Source organism: Gadus chalcogrammus, chromosome 1 (assembly GCF_026213295.1).
Source record: "Gadus chalcogrammus isolate NIFS_2021 chromosome 1, NIFS_Gcha_1.0, whole genome shotgun sequence".
Lineage (NCBI taxonomy): Eukaryota > Metazoa > Chordata > Actinopteri > Gadiformes > Gadidae > Gadus > Gadus chalcogrammus.
The window spans coordinates 16,752,943-16,770,373 of record NC_079412.1 but is presented as its reverse complement, the minus strand read 5'-3'; the positions used below and the strand labels follow the sequence as shown (position 1 = coordinate 16,770,373).

Genomic DNA, 17,431 nt, shown 5'->3' with positions numbered 1-17,431 from the left:
AAGAAGATAAGGCAGCATAAAATGGCTCTTGTAACATCCTCTTGACCGAAGTTAAAGTATTTAACCCGGGCTGCCTCTTGATGAGGTTACCTGTCAAGGTCACTAAGAGTAGATTTACAGACATCTTTTCTACTGTAAGCATAACCTCCCATTTCCTATGTGTGGGAGTGACTGTGCTTCCTCCGGCCAATCGCAAACATGTGTGTATGTGACTGTGTGTGTGTGTTTGTGTTAGTGAGTGTGTGTGTGGGTGCGTGTGCGTGCTTGCCTGTGTACGTGTGCTTCTGGGTGCGTGCGCTCGCGTGTATTTGGGTGTGTGTGTGTGTGAGCGTGAGTGAGCATGAGAGAGCACCAGACAATTGTTATGAAACCATCTTTGTCGCAACGGGCTTCCTGTAGTCTCTCGTGCGTTGTGTCACCGCCGCTGACGTGGAATGTGCCCGCAGCCTCTTCTTGCCTCACTTGAGTTTAACCACGACACTTCCAGGTGTTGACAACATGCCCGCGTCCATCACAAGGTTGTGTCCTATCGATCACCCCCATCTGTGTTATTACCATGATATCAACGTGGGAAACACCAACCACGTTCTCTTGATTGGAGCTCTTTTTAATGTTTCCCTTCTGGACAACCTCAGGTGTTTGTAACTCGAGGGTGTCATTTCATCCCCTTCTATGGTGTGATCCTGTGGTTAATAGTGATGGTGTTTGGTGGGGTGGTGTGGTGAGTGTTGAACCAAAGGTTTGTTGTGTCTCCACAGAGCCCCGAGGCCCAGAGGCTGCTGAATATCGCCAGGGAGCTTCTCCACACGGAGGAGGCCTACGTCAAGAGGCTGAACCTCCTAGACCAGGTAGCTGCCAAGCATATCACACACACACACAAACAGAAGCTAGCGTGCGCACACACACACACACACACACACACACACACACACACACACACACACACACACACACACACACACACACACACACACACACACACACACACACACACACACACACACACACACACACACACACAGGCAATGCACAAACACACGCATGCAAGGGCCCATTGTTGAATCCCTGTACCATTTACCTTCCTTATTAGGTGTGACTTTGCATGGCTAATCTGGGTGGTTCTGCCATAAATCTCCTCTCTGAAATACCTGTGCTGCACCAGTGGTTGGCGATTGTGATTGCGATCATTTTTTGAGCTGGATACATTTTGACACTGTGATCCACTAGACGAGGACAACCCTTCTTCTGTTCACTAGATTTAGTCAGGTGTGCTAGTGTGACAGGCTATTTGTATTAATAGTGCGTGCTTCTTTGCCTTGTGTTGATCGTTGAACGTTTGTTCCGTTTCCTCTTTTCTCAGTTGATTATACAAAGTAACACACCTTTGTCTGTGTGTTTGTGCCATTCACTTATATCTGCATGTATTTGTTTAGGAACAGTATGTGTGTCATTGAAGATGGAGACAGTCCACTAAGCACTAATGTGTGTAAGCCTGGATTAAACATGGAATCAAATTATTTACCAGGCTCTGGGACAGCTCCACGTTGCAGGGTAACAGCTTGAGTTTGATGGAGTTGCCAGTCTGCACTTTTCTAAATTAACTACTTTTTGTATAAACAAATGCATTTCCTGTAAACAAATTATAAAAAAAAAGCCCAAAATAATAATAATCGCACCAGTAATTGAAAATGTTTTTGGAGCGTTATTCTAAATTATAACATTCATTAAATATGACGCCTACAATTATCTCATGCTTACATACTGAATTAAAATGTAGCAATTGTGAGGCTGTTTTTAATTTCCTGTTTTAAGAATTACTCGTTTTTAGAAACAGAAGAACAACCACAATGTCGGAAAGGACAGGGTCGATTCTGTTTGACTCTGTTTTGGCTCCCGTCACTAAGACCAGAGAGAGGTGAATTAGTCTTGGGAAAAGCCTGTTTGCCATGGAGGATATATCAATGGCTATTGAGCAGCTTAACCTTGAGCCAACCAGGTAAATACAATAAAAAGAAAGCAAAGAACATCTATGGTAGAGCTCTCAAATCCTGCTTTGTGAAGTAGCCTGAAGTCTGGCTTCAAGAAGACATGCCTGGGGTTATTTTCTCATTCTTTGTTTTGTGAAGCATAATCTCTGGGCTGGCCCTCTTCCCTGCTAATCTCTCTCGTCTATTTAATTAAAAGACTGCTTTTCAATGGGTCATCCATTTTTTGTGTGTTTTGTAGCCATTCCTATCGAGTTGGCGTGGTTATATTTCTTCTTAACTTCATGGGGTAGAGATGATGAAATAATCCATAACAGGGACTTTATATGGTTTATGGGGTACTCAGGGCAAGCAAAACCACATTACCATTTCCTGTTATGTTGCTCTATTTCAGATACATGCCAGCTACCTGCCACTTCAACAGTCTGATGCCTATCTTACTAGTCGCTCTGAATTTTAAAGATTCACAACGTGTTCTGGAAAATATCAAAATGTATTTGCATGCTTGCTGATGAGAACAAAACTAAATCTGCCTTTTTTCATCCATGTGATATTTATATAAACATTGTGTTTTGCCTGTTTGTTTTTAGGAAGGCTCATTGGGGAATAAACGCATAACTATTTGTAATAATTGCATCTGGTTTCACTGCAAAGGGATCTGAATTAAAGATAAACTAGGTAACGGGACCTGAAGGTCAACAAACTGGCTCCGGCCACATACTCTTTCAGGAAGCATATTTTAGCAGAAGTAGTAGTTGTAGTAGCAGCTGGCAGTAGGGCAGTAGTGGTTGTACTATGTACAGTGCTACAGCAGGGTGCTGATGTGTGCGCTGCTGTGTTGCCTCCAGGTATTCTGCACTAAGCTGACCGAGGCGGCCATCCCCCAAGACGTGATCACAGGCATCTTCTCCAACATCTCCTCCATCTACTGCTTCCACCACAAGTTCCTCCTCCCCGAGCTCAAGACACGCATCATCGGGGAGTGGTGAGAGGCCCGCACACACGCACGCACACACACACTCACTCACTCACTCACTCACTCACTCACTCACTCACTCACTCACTCACTCACTCACTCACTCACTCACTCACTCACTCACTCACTCACTCACTCACTCACTCACTCACTCACTCACTCACTCACTCACTCACTCACTCACTCACTCACTCACTCACTCACTCACTCACTCACTCACTCACTCACTCACTCACTCAAACACACACACACGCGCACACACACACAGATACAAACACATTTACACACACTCTGCTGGAAGGGAATGTTCATGAGACGGTGGTTACGGTCTCGGATGCGGAGCGTAATCAGTTTGTCTATTATATTGGCTATAATACTTTGAAGGCAGCTGCTTGGCAGTACGGAGAATTATTGCCCTCAATGGCAATAATGTGTGTGTGTGTGTGTGTGTGTGTGTGTGTGTGTGTGTGTGTGTGTGTGTGTGTGTGTGTGTGTGTGTGTGTGTGTGTGTGTGTGTGTGTGTGTGTGTGTGTGTGTGTGTGTGTGTGTGTGTGTGTGTGTGTGTACGTGTCTGTGTGCCCGGTTAATGGATGTGCCTCTCAGGGCATTTTCATTTTCTGTTTTCACTGAGGACAGGAAATGTATTAATTGTTATGTGTGTGTGTGTGTGTGTGTTTGTGTGTGTGTATGCGTATGTGTTATCATACCGCTGTCAGCCACAGGAGAAAAAAAAAAAAAAAGCTTCCCTAAAGAGCTTTGGTTAGACAAATTACGCTTCAACACATTATTGTTTTACCCCATCGCTGAATACATTAAATCTAAAAACAGATACACAGGGAGGCAGACACACACACACACACACACACACACACACACACACACACACACACACACACACACACACACACACACACACACACACACACACACACACACACACACACACACACACACACACACACACACACACACACACACACACACACACACAAGGACCTGCACTTCTCAAACAGACTTTGTGTACTGTGTTCCAGGGAGTCTAATCCTCGTATCGGAGACATCCTCCAGAAGCTGGCGCCCTTCATGAAGATGTACGGAGAGTACGTGAAGAACTTTGACCGGGCAATGGACCTGGTCAATACATGGACACAGCGCTCCTCCCTCTTTAAGAGCGTGGTCCAGAACATACAGGTATGCATCTGATTTAGGCACCACTCCAAGGAGGGCTTGGTTTATATGGGACTAATAGCTGAGGGAGCCACAATAGTTGTATGGGCAATTGACATTCAACTGATGCTGAATAATTGAATTAAAGACGTCTTTCTTTCATGTAAGTCGATGCAATTCCTCAAGAATCATTTCACTGGTCGTCGATGCTACTCAATGGGTGAAAAACGATGATATTATATTCTGACCCCGCCTCTGGTTCAAATCCATGCTTCCCATTGGCTCCCTGCAGCAACAGGCCGTGTGCGGGAACCTGACGCTGCAGCACCACATGCTGGAGCCCGTCCAGAGGATCCCGCGCTACGAGTTGCTCCTCAAGGACTACCTGAAGAAGCTGGCGGACGACGCGGCCGACAGGAAGGACACAGAAAGTATGTGGCCGAATCCAAAAGCACTTAGTGACAAAAAATGAATCATTTCCGTTTTTTGGTATGTTTGGTATGTTGTGTGAATGGATAGAAATGGGAGTTTCATTTCATTATTTCATGATTGTATAGATGGTTGAGAAACGTTTGGCCAATGCTCATTTTCTAATGCATTTAATGCAATATATATTTTAAACAAATTGGTGAATCGTAGACAAACCCTTCCCGGCTTTCATGCATCAGTTGATAGCAATATGTCGTTCTAGTCTATTCATTAATCCCTTAGCAACTATGAACCTATATAGTCCAAGGGAGAATCTTTGTCAAGGATTGTTCCCTGTTATCTTCAACAGTAGCGTCAAGTCATTCATTCATCCGCCTCAGGTGTATGAAACCTTTAGCACATTGTTCCTGAGATACTGAGGATAATCTGCCCATTTGCTTTTTAATGTGTGCGTTATGCTTCCGAAAATTGAATAGCTTCAACATTCAACGTTGTGTGTCCTTGTTTGTGTGTTTTGCAGAGGCACTGGAGCTTATCTCTACAGCAGCTAATCATTCTAACGCGGCAATCAGGAAAATGGTGAGTATTTTTCTCAACTCTATAATTATATATATAAAGCTTGATTCTTCCCTAATTACCAAGTTCATTACTAATAGAGTTTGTCTGCTCTGTCTGCAATCATATTCCTTGCAGTTTTTCAACCAGCCACTATTCTATTTCTCTCCCTCTTTATCTTCCTTGTATCACTTGGTCACGTATTGAACTTTGTATTCAATACTGGAAGTGCAGCAGTTCACAAAATTATATTTCAGATTGCACTTCTAATTATACCGTACTTTCCATATCACAAAAACAACACAATAATGTGAGACATTAGCACATTTTATTCTCAAACCATGTCAAATATTGGCTTACGTTTATGGCTTGTAATAATAGCATACAAACCTAAAAATATAACTTTACATACTACTCATAATACGTATCTGGTCATGAATGCAGCTGGCACACACGCGTTTGTATGATGTAGCTGTTGCTACTCCTGGCATTAATCAATCACCTAGTTATTGTTGGATATGTTCCAGTCAGGTGAGGGGACCAGAGGTTAAATCAGCACTGACAGGAAGTTGCCATTTCCTGCTTCAGGTTTCACCGCTTTGCAGCGGAAGAGGCTGAGCAGAGTTTCTGTTAACGCTCATCCATTTCTTCTCCTTTTACTCTCTCGTATGTCTCGGCTTGTATTTCTCCTCAATTTTACGAACACCGTCGAAGAGTAGGGAAAACTTTTGCTCGGATCGATACAGAGGAGATACTAAGTGTTGGAAGGCTTTTCTTAGCCCAGGCTATGATGACACCTTCCAGGAATTAAGCAACTACCCCCTCTGCTGGAGTAATTTTACGTCCTCTATGAATATATTCATAAGACTTACACCAGCATCGAAACATGTGTGTAGCCAATTTCGGATAAAGACTTTGATCGTTCTCCGCCTCACTAGCTTCGTAATTAAAGTAACTGAACGTTCCCATCACACTGGACGTCATCTCTTTGTGTCTGTTTCGTGTTCCCCAGGAGAAGATGCATAAGCTGCTGGAGGTGTATGAGCGTCTGGGGGGCGAGGAGGACATCGTGAACCCGGCCAACGAGCTCATCAAGGAGGGCCACATCAAAAAGATGTCGGCCAAAAACGGCACGGCGCAGGATCGATACCTCTACCTGGTGAGAAGGTCCCCCCCCCTCACTGGGACGCATTAACAGCGACAATGCACTTTACGTTTGCTCGCTCTCAGACCAGCCCTGACCGTCTCCTGTCTCTGGTTACCAGTTCAACAACATGGTGCTCTACTGCGTGCCAAAGCTCCGGCTGATGGGGCAGAAGTTCAGCGTCAGGGAGAGGATCGACATCGCTGGCATGGAGGTGAGGACGCACCTGACCTTTCTCCTGGCGGATCTACACTTGATGACAAAAGGCATCGTCTGTACTTGGGAGTGTGTAGAATAACCTCCCGCATCCCCCACTCCCGTCCTTGTTTTCCCTGCTTCCGTCCCCTCCACCAGGTGCAGGAGATTGTGAAGCAGAACCTCCCACACACGTTTGCCATCATCGGCAAGCAGCGTTCTCTGGAGCTGCAGGCCCGGTAATACACCCACTGCAGCAGGCATTCCAGGCCCTCAGGCTATTCTTTGATTTATTGTCACAGGTTTTTTTGTGTGTGGGTGTTTAAACTACTGAGACTGCAAAGCATTATTTACAGCTCTTCTTTTCATTTCAAAAGGGCTAGTTAGGATCTGTGCGGAAAAGGTGACATGTGTTTGGATGCAAACGACGACTAGAATGGAATGTTCTCATGGTCTGTTTCTATGATTTACAGGACAGCCGAGGAGAAGGAAGATTGGATACAGGTTAGGATCCCTTGAAAACACACATAACCCCACACACAGCATCTCCATCGCTCTCTATCTCTCTCTCTATCCTTTTTCTCTGTTTTACTAAACCTTAGATAGCACATCCCCCTTTCTTTGCCCTAATTTGTCTGCAGAGTTCCGCTCTGTTGGATGGTATTAGTGGGGCTTTGCGCTGTGCGCTGTGTATTTGGGAATTGTGTTGTCTCATAAAGCTCCTCATTATTGCTAATTTATCCCATTACAGTTGAACAAAGCTGATTAAAACGCTTCATGGAGTATGAGGCGGGCCAGTTAAAACCACAGAATGGTTTGCTGGGTTTATTTTTTGGGGGGGGGCGGAGGGCAGAGATTTTGAAGCTGTTTGCCTATGTGTCTTTCTTCCTAGCAAAGTGGTCTGAATAAGTTAGTTTGGATGTGAAATATGGCGGCGAAATAGAGACACAGTTTAAGAAACGGGTTGAATGACGAATGTCCTCTTGAGAAACGTTGTAGATTCTAGTATAACCTTCTGGTCTTCTGCGGTGGGTCCTGAGGCTTTGATGGGATGACGACTGCTCGCCTCTGATGTAATTTCCCCGTAGCGTACACAGGCTGGCCGGCAGCGTTCACCACCGCCACACTCACTTTCTTTGTTCCTCTTTCGGACAGGAATAAGTCCCATAATCGGTTCTCCCTTTCTCTTCTCTTTCTTGATTGCACTGTACACAAGCGAGCGAGAGAGGCCAAACGATGAGTATTCTCCCCTCTGATCTCCCCTCCTCTCAGGTGATCCTGGCCACTATTGAGAGGCACAAGCAGAACAGCGAGACCTTCAACAAAGCCTACAACAGCTCCTTCTCCCGGGAGGACGACCACCAGCCTGACTCACCGGTGAGTCAGCAGCCAGCGGCTCAATGATCAATGTATCTACGTATCGGCCCGGCCCACAGCCGTGAGTCTGGCTTACGGGATGTGACCGCGGTTCACTGTGGCTCTGTGTCACGGCCTGACTCTTTGTCTGTGTTCCAGATCGCTCAACCTCATTGAGTCCTAAAGTTATTTAATCACAAGTACAAGTCTCAAAGCATAAAGACCCCTCATTATTTGTAGCTCGGATGAACACACACATAGTGTGTCTGCGGGTCGTCGGGTTGTGAGGGCTCTTTTGTAAGCTTAAAGGAGAAGTCCAACTCCCAGTGTATACAAAAACTCTTCTGGGTCTCCTCTGACCCACTTTGAGACTGACTGGAGTTGGACCTCGGTCAAACGGCGCCACAGTCAGTGGGAACCTATTGCCATCTAGTGGTGGAAATGGGAACTTTGCAGCCCGAAGACTGAGAAACTCAGTATGTGTGTATTGTTTTTGTTCTCTTCAGGGGCCATGGACCAACACATCCATGGACTCAGATGGTGAACGCCTGCATGAAAGGGTAAAACTCACTCTGATCCATTCTAAGAAAGCACAGAGTCCATCATATTGATCCTCTAATATTACTATGTAACCCTGCATGTTTCCCGCCTTTTAGAATGAGTGTGGATGCATGTCACTTGGATAATGTTAAGTAACCACACCACATTAATGAAGCATGATTTTTATATATCAACCTAATTATATAAAGTCATTGACAAATACAAAGAAAATATTTTTTCATCAAATAATAAAAGTGATTTTTGTATACCCAACCATGAGACCACTTCATATCAGCCTAACATTTAACCAACAAAGCTGTGGACGATTCCAATGATATTCTACACTTAGCTTATCCCTCTGTATATCTTGTGTCAATCATCCGTCCCTCGACACTATGTACCGCTGGTTCTCACATCTTTTACGGCTCTGGAATCATTTGATTGAAAGTAGGAAGAGAGTATAACAGGGCTTTACTGTGCACGTAGCGTCGGTATCTGGGGGTAATTACTTGTCCAGACTTCCATCAACACACTGCTTTCACCTGCCATGACGACACTGGGCTGTTCCGTGGGAACTAGGCTGGGATGTTTCCGGGCTTTAATGATTAGCCACAGTAAGTGTTAGCTCAGTGCTGAAGGCTACCAGAATGCGTTTCAAATGTATATGGAATGCCCACTGAATGATAACCTTGTATGAGTTCTTGATCATAATATCCCAGTGCTGGAACCGTCAGGGAGATGATTGACAGATACCACTTCATCTCCCTCAAACAGAATCTAACAGAGACAGAAGTGCATATTTGTAGCCAAGACAACAAGCTCGGTCTGTCGCTCCATGGAAACATGGCACGGAGAGAATATGACTCTCACACTTCCTCCCACAATGCATCTGCACTGTGAGAATGAAAAGATTGAGCCAGGGCTCTGAACAAGGCTCCAAACTTTTCCCTTTTACAGTAAGCCTGCATTGTGTTCATCTGGCCAAGCTAACCTGATACTCAAAACCTGTCTTCTCTCTCTCTCTCTCTCTCTCTCTCTCTCTCTCTCTCTCTCTCTCTCTCTCTCTCTCTCTCTCTCTCTCTCTCTCTCTCTCTCTCTCTCTCTCTCTCTCTCTCTCTCTCTCTCTCTCTCTCTCTCTCTCTCTCTCTCTCTCTCTCTCTCTCTCTCTCTCTCTCTCTCTCTCTCTCTCTCTCTCTCTCTCTCTCTCTCTCTCTCTCTCTCTCTCTCTCTCTCTCTCTCTCTCTTCCCCCTGCAGAAGAGTTCCAGGAAGAAGGACAAGGAGAAGCAGACTTGCAAGGGCTGCAGCGAGAGCTTCAACTTCACCAAGCGAAAACACCACTGCAAGTCTTGTGGAGCGGTAAGCACAGACAAGGAGGAGGAGAAAAGAATAGGGAGGGGGGAGGGGTCTGTTGGTGTTGGAGAGTCATGGCACAAGTGGAAAAAATGTATTTGGACAATAAATTACAAACCGCTGTGAAGTCTTTTGACCTCATCTTTGTCTGTCTGACTCTTTCTATATATATATATATATATATATATATATATATATATATATATTCATATTCATACAGGCCATCTGTGCAAAGTGTTCCAAGAGTCTGGACAACAAGACCAGCCGTGTGTGTCCAGAGTGCTTCGACGCCAGCGTCAGCCTGGAGGGCTTCTTGGCGTGCGGCGACCAGAAGAGGAAAGCGGCAACAGAGGTAATCTCAGATCCCGTGTCCTTCCATGTCATAGCAGAACCTGTGGTTGAGACGACCCAGAGCCTGGGCAAGAAACAAGAAACTGGAGGGACCGATTTGTTTCCTGTTTCGTTACGGAGATATAGTACATAAGAGAAGCCCATTTGTGCGAGTGGATGAGGCTTTCAGGAGGGGATTTTTAATAATCTGCAGTGGCCAGTCTATACGGTGGTGGTTTTACACTTCACAGATGCTTTTCTGCAGTTTACTACTGCTGGCCGAGTTTGTGTTGGCTTATTACACGCTTACATATCTCCGCCTCATACAACATAATTGATTGAACAAACGTAAGTAAGTGCTCCATTCACCCAGATTTAAGCTTCCCTGAAATCAGGCTTTTGAATTAATCAAGTCTGATTTGTGGAACTAGCGCAGAGGTAACGGGCCCTTCACGTTCATTCAAGGGCACACACAAACACACACATATACACACACACAAACATGCATGCATTCATACATACATACATACACACACACACACACACACACACAAATACATTCATGCATACGTGCACGCACATACACACACATACATACATACATACATACATACATACATACATACATACATACATACATACATACATACATACATACATACATATGCACACAATCATACATACACCAACACATACATTCACACACACACACACACACACACACACACACACACGGACACATACACATGCATACACACACACACACACACACACACACACACACACACACACACACACACACACACACACACACACACACACATGCATACACACAGACACACACTCACACACACACACACACACAGACACACACACACACACACACACACACACACATACTGTACAGTACATACACGTATAAACATCTAACATGTGTGCCTACATTCATACATACATGCATCCACATCCACCCCACAACACATAAGATACAGGGAAGTGTGTGTATAAAACCACCCGGAGTGAAAGGGTGCAGTGTCTGCAGAACAGCCTTGTGTGCTCCAGTGGGGTCGGTGTCTCCCAGTGCTCATTGTCAGTCGGGGCTGTTCAGCAGCCAGCAGCGCTGCCGGAGCCCTCTGCCCCCTCCTGGAAGAAGCCCACCATTGTGTCCTCCGGAGTTCAGCACAGTGTCTCTTGTAGCCCTCACACTCACTCTGTTGTCCAAGGACGACAGCATGTCCCTGTTTGATGATGTGGTGCACTTACGTAATTAATACACACACACACACACACACACACACACACACACACACACACACACACACACACACACACACACACACACACACACACACACACACACACACACACACACACACACACACACACACACACACACACACACACGCGCATGCACACACATCTATAAATAAAGACACAAACGTACATATACACATACTGATTTATTATTCAGGCACAAACACACACACCACACATGCACACACATCTATAAATAAAAACAAAAACGTACACATATAAATAGTAATTTATTATTCAGGCACACATACACACACACACACATGCATATCTATTAATAAAATCTCACACAAACACTTGCATAGACAGAACAACCTATGCACACAAACACAAACACAGATGCTGAATATTCTTGCACCATACACACACACTTTCTCACAAACACACACACACACACACAAACACACACACACACACACACACACACACACACACACACACACACACACACACACACACACACACACACACACACACACATATATATATACACACCCACACTCACCCAAGTATATCTGCATAGAAAAAGGAAAGTCATCGTGATGCAAGCATGATAATGAAATCGGAGATTGGTTCTTAGTGAGGCTCATACATCATTGCTGAGTAAGCTGCATCAGGTGTAAGTCAGGGACACCCTACAGGACATATAATCTCATTAAAGGGCTAAGCTAGCTGTGGGTTAGGGGGTTTAGTCCAGGGATGTCTGCATTTAATTTAAACTGGACGAACAACGTTGTCCTAGATCGTTTATTATAGTGACATCCCAGCCTCTTTTCAAGCCCAGATGTAATCTCCTTTATTTGAGCCAAGCAACGCTGGTATCACTTCATCACTCAAATCAGAAAGTGGCGCTCTGCATGCTATACGGTCGAACACCACATGGGGGCGCCGCTGGTTCTGTCCTTGGCAGAGGAGTTTAAGCCCAGGTTCACTGTACAAATCTGTCTGCGTCCTACATTCTCCTATGCTTAGACTGTGTTGCGTAACCCAGTACAGTTGGAGGGACGCCACTGTCATTTGCTCATTGCATATACATCCCCAAACAAGACCATCTCAATTTGATCATGTTTACAACTACTGAGGGGACCTCCAAGGGGTTACTTTGAGTAGCAGAATATCATCAGTATGCTAACCTACTAGTATGTGGAATAATGTTCTTATTTTCGATTGATATGTTATATGTTATCAGATGGCAAATTTATGTTAGTGTCGCTTTATATATAATAAAACACCATGTAATTTATACATTCTATCCCAATCTCTATCACCGATTGCCCGTGCCATAGTGCTCAGGTGTTGTTCTGCAGGTTCTCCTCACTCCCCTTTTCCCAGGTTTGAAGGTCTCTATGGCCGTAGAGAAGAGAATGTGGCTGTGTGACAGCGGTACTGATACCGTTGTGTACCGTGTGGACTCTCCACAGAGACAGACCTCGCTGACGGGGGAGAACTGCCTGCTGTGTGGCTACCTCCAGCTGCAGGACAAGGGGAAGAGCTGGAGCAAAATGTGGGCTGGGGTCGCCAAGGCTGAGCCCCTGGTGCTCTACTTGCAGAGCAGTGGACAGGTGAGAAGAGTTCATTGAATTATCAATATGCACTGATCGGCACCTCTCCGTATTCTCGTGTGTGTGTGTGTGTGTGTGTGTGTGTGTGTGTGTGTGTGTGTGTGTGTGTGTGTGTGTGTGTGTGTGTGTGTGTGTGTGTGTGTGTGTGTGTGTGTGTGTGTGTGTGTGTGCGTCCGCACAGATTTGCGTAGTTAACACCGTCTCTAATGTCTCATTGTCTGATTGACTGACTCATCATCTTCATCCTCTTCATCCTCTTCATCATCGTCACAGTGAATGACTCAATGGGGACATCAGTGTGGAGGTCATGTAATTTCCTCTGTATTCACCGGACAATTGCAACCAATCACGTATGGGCAGCACCCCGCCTGTCCTTTATAGATAGAGGGAGAGATGTGATTGGTTGGATCTGGAGCACAGGGAGGAGATGATGCTGACGGGTTCAGAGGGTTTTATTTACAATACACTTAGAATATATGGTTATTGGACCCCCATGACGCTCCGTGGCGATCATCAAATGCCCACAAACTGTGAGTTAGTGTGAGTGTTGAATGTGATAGGAGTGGCCACCAGGTGCAATTGGGGACACGGTTTCCTGGCAACATTCCCCAGTAGGACTCTGTAGGGGGCAGAGAGTCACTCCGTAAATCCTTTATCCCTGCCCTTTCCCAGAATAATATCCCAGTCCCAGTGCAGAAAGCTGCACTCCCAGAGATTAGGATTAATAACTGGGATGAGCGTTCCCGGACCACGTTGGGGAGAGGGTGGGGGGGGGGCTGACTGCGGCATGCTGTAGTGCTGCTGGAGTTCATCCATCCAACTGAATTACAGGAAGTCACTATAGCTACCCAATGACATTTGTTCATACATTTGTGTATAATCAGGCACCTGCAGCTAGACCAAACAAGATGGATTCCTTGAACCAATCACAGAAGATATTCCCTGATTGCTCAGAAATGACACTGGACCAGTCTAAAATGAAAATCGCCACATCCAGGGGCAGGCCCAGTGAACTCAAAGCGGATATCGTCCGAGAACATTTCCCTCTTCTAAAGCTTAGGGCACCCCTTTGAGTCGCTCTGGGTCAAAGTCCCTCTGCTCATATCCTGCTCCCGTGTGTCCCGCCTCTCTCTGTGCAGGACATGAAGGGCGCGCGGGCGGTGCCGCTGCCCGGCTTCGAGGTGACCGTGGTCTCACCGCCGCTGTCCGACAAGTCGGACGCCAAGCACGCCTTCCGGCTGACCCACGGCCCGCAGACGCTCGTTTTCGCCGCGCACGACGGCGATCTCCTCGCCAAGTGGGTGGAGCTCCTCACCAAAGCCTCCCGCGGGGAGTCCCCCACGGACGGGGCCGGGGCCACTCAGACTGACCACAGGAAGAGCCAATAGGAGTGGCCCAATCCCTCCATGCCCCCTCCCGGCTCCCCCTCTCCACCCCCTGTGTACAGAGCACACATTACTTGAATTTACTTTACCTTGGCACTTTTTTTGTTTGTTTGTTTACGTTGTTGTTGTTGTTATTGATTGTGATTCTTTTTTAAAAGGACCACTAGTTTCGGTTTTTGCTACTCCCCCGTCATCTCTCTCTCTCTCTCTCTCTCTCTCTCTCTCTCTCTCTCTCTCTCTCTCTCTCTCTCTCTCTCTCTCTCTCTCTCTCTCTCTCTCTCTCTCTCTCTCTCTCTCTCTCTCTCTCTCTCTCTCTCTCTCTCTCTCTCTCTCTCTCTCTCTCTCTCCCCTCTGTGCCTCCAGACCCGTCCCTCCTGTACGTGGTTGGGTTTATATGCGAGGATAAAGCTTTTAAAGAAGTCGTTTTGCTCGATAACATAGCTGAAGAAAGCATTTATAAGATGGTTCCCGTAATGATTTTTGTTGTCTTTTTTTTTAAGATGAAGAAGTTTGTTTGTACATTCAGTGACCATGTTGTGAAGCATTAACTCTAATGTGTATGTCATTCGGATTTAGGTGTATGTGTGAGTGTGAGTGCGTATGTGTGCGTGCCTGCATCTGTATGCATGTGTGTTGTGTTTGTGTGTGTGTGTGTGTGTGTGCGTGTGTGTGTGTGTACATGCGTGTGCACAGGAGTGCCCGCATGGCTCCAGTGTTCATTGGGTTATTGAATGTTAATGTTTAAAGTTCCTTTCGGACCCCAGCGCCACGGCCCTCCCTGACCCCGCCCCAGGCCGGGGCACGCGTGGCCGTTCAGTATTGTACAGTAATTATACTCGTAGTGAGATGTAAAGGAGAAGCAAAGCGACAAAAAAAGAGGATGTTTTAACTTAAAATAGAAAGAAGAAGTAGATAGAAGACGTTTAAGCTTGTGGCTGGCCACCTGTCTCCCCTCCCCCCATTGTCCTCCAAGTAGACTATCTCCTTCCAAAGCCTGTATGACGTACCGTTAATAAAACCTCTCTGTCTGTATTCTTTTGGTGGTTGGTCTGAGCCAGGCTCTTCTGTGATCCCCGTTCAAGAGTCTGTTTGGATTAGTTGAATCGTCGTGTTATTATGGATCAGAAAGGCAAGATTGTTACCGTGCCTGCACGGTTTCGTGTTTCCAAAGTCGTTTTTTAAATTGTTATGTTTTATTGAATAATGAAAGAACTGCATATTGCAGCACATATTGTGACCTAGAAATTGAACGCAAAGTGGACGTCGAGAGAATGATTTTGTAATGGGAAATCCAAATGACTATCGAGACCTTTTATACCAGGAGAGTATGGAGACGCATCACATGATAGTCGGGCTGGATCACAGAAGGCAGTTTAAAACTGAAACTGAATATGAATCAATCTCCTATTTAATCTTGCACCGCCTGTCCAGTCCTTTTCTTGCTATATTTTTCTGGATAGACTACCCAGAGTGTTTTTTCACCCTAGCGCCCGTATCAGCGGTTTATTCCAACATTACTGTTGGAAATGTGCCAGAAACTGCGATACCGTACTGTAAGACCCTCCTCCCAGCAGCACAAGCTTTCACATAAAGTACTTAATAATCATTGGTTCTCTGTTTGCATGAAAACCCACTCATATTTATAAACCTCGCTCTACAAACCTTGCTGACCCGCTTTAACTCCCCTAGCCCACCCCTCCCTTTTATTTGAATTTGATTCCCTCTTCTGTTTTGCTCCAAAATGGGTTCTTGTTGTACTGTAAGTAAGCAGAGTCAGTATTGCGTGTGTTAACCAGAGTTGTGCACAGTGGAAGAGCAGTCAAGCATATCATCAATAAATGGACACAGGGTTCATTCAGAACCCTGCTGTCGTATCTTAAGATCTTTAATGCCTTGTGAGTTTATGTCTGGCGCCCTCTCTTGCTTGGAGAATCTATTTTTACTTTCTCTATCTTTCTTTGCATTTCAACATCATCTGCTAATGTTCCTCTGGCTGAGATCTAAAAGTGTATGCTCACACATTGATATTATATGCCAAGTATCAGATGAAATGCCAACCGAGATGTGATTTTGATCTGCAAATGCCAGAATACAGACATACATACTGTGTGTGTGTGTGTGCGCGTGCGTGCGTGGGTGCGTGCGTGTGCATGTTTGAGCTAAAAAGGGACATCACTGGTAAGTTTTGACCTCTGGGGGTCAAAGTTTTGGAGATGACCAGCTTGATCTGTTAATAGGAACGCAACACAAAACACCAATCATTAGCATCATCATCAACAACACCCCGGTCACCGTGACGACAGCACTGCACAGCCCGGCCCTGGAGTGCCTCAACAGAAGCTTGGCAACAGAGAAGCGGATGCTTCAACCTGGAAGCACCAGATAATGAACGTCAAGTCATGAGAGTAATGCGTTACTGCGATCTGTGTAATGGCCGCTCATGCTCTTGTACCAGTGGCAATAGCTTTGACACAAAACGCTGTAAAGAGCCTTGTGTAAATAACACTGTTGATGATGCATTTCAAACAGTTTTTTAAGAGTTTGTATGATATAAGAAATTATACATTGATGAAAAATATTGATATTTATATGCTGGTTATTTCTGTCAAATGTAAAGATGAATATGGTTGTGTTGGGCAGAAACACTGGTACAGCCTTAACTTTCCTTACCTCTTGATTAAGATCAGTCAGTACCGTATTCCCTCCCATGTGGGTGCTATCTCTCCCTCTCTCTCTTTCTCTCTCTCTCAGGCTCTCTCTTTGTTCCCAATGTTTCCTCACACTCGTATACGCCTTTCGTTTAACGTGAGGCATGCAGTCGTACACTTGTTATTGTGATTCTCCACAAAGCCGCGAGCTATGGAAGGGCATTGTGAACCATAACCATTTTATTTATGGCCATTTCAACAGCGTGTGTCAAAATGAGGAATTGAAGGTTGCTGGAAGCCGTGGGGCAGAGATAGAGCACAAACTGCTGACTGCCCGCTTCTTACAGCTTACATACATACTGTACAGCCCATGAAGCCCTGCTGTCTGCCACAGGACAGACACCCTGCTGTGACAAGCCCTCACTTCTGCACGCCTTCTCCAGGGGGCGGATTTTATTCTTCCACAAAGCATGAAGGTCCCATGTTAAGATGGA

The 17,431-nt window shown here is 45.5% G+C and overlaps 1 protein-coding gene across 1 annotated transcript in view; it reads left to right on the top strand.

The window, feature by feature from the left end:
• The window catches only part of fgd (faciogenital dysplasia), a 49,936-nt gene extending 35,307 nt beyond the window's left edge, over nt 1–14,629 (top strand). The window contains exons 5-19 of the mRNA XM_056593022.1: nt 759–848; nt 2,834–2,970; nt 3,996–4,152; nt 4,421–4,559; nt 5,078–5,136; nt 6,125–6,271; nt 6,378–6,470; nt 6,611–6,690; nt 6,925–6,955; nt 7,724–7,828; nt 8,314–8,367; nt 9,603–9,704; nt 9,919–10,050; nt 12,764–12,904; nt 14,044–14,629. Coding sequence (XP_056448997.1) covers nt 759–848; nt 2,834–2,970; nt 3,996–4,152; nt 4,421–4,559; nt 5,078–5,136; nt 6,125–6,271; nt 6,378–6,470; nt 6,611–6,690; nt 6,925–6,955; nt 7,724–7,828; nt 8,314–8,367; nt 9,603–9,704; nt 9,919–10,050; nt 12,764–12,904; nt 14,044–14,292 — 1,716 coding nt within the window. The 3' untranslated portion in view covers nt 14,293–14,629. The remainder of the gene's footprint in view (nt 1–758; nt 849–2,833; nt 2,971–3,995; nt 4,153–4,420; nt 4,560–5,077; nt 5,137–6,124; nt 6,272–6,377; nt 6,471–6,610; nt 6,691–6,924; nt 6,956–7,723; nt 7,829–8,313; nt 8,368–9,602; nt 9,705–9,918; nt 10,051–12,763; nt 12,905–14,043) is intronic.
• The last annotated feature ends 2,802 nt before the right edge of the window (nt 14,630–17,431 follow it).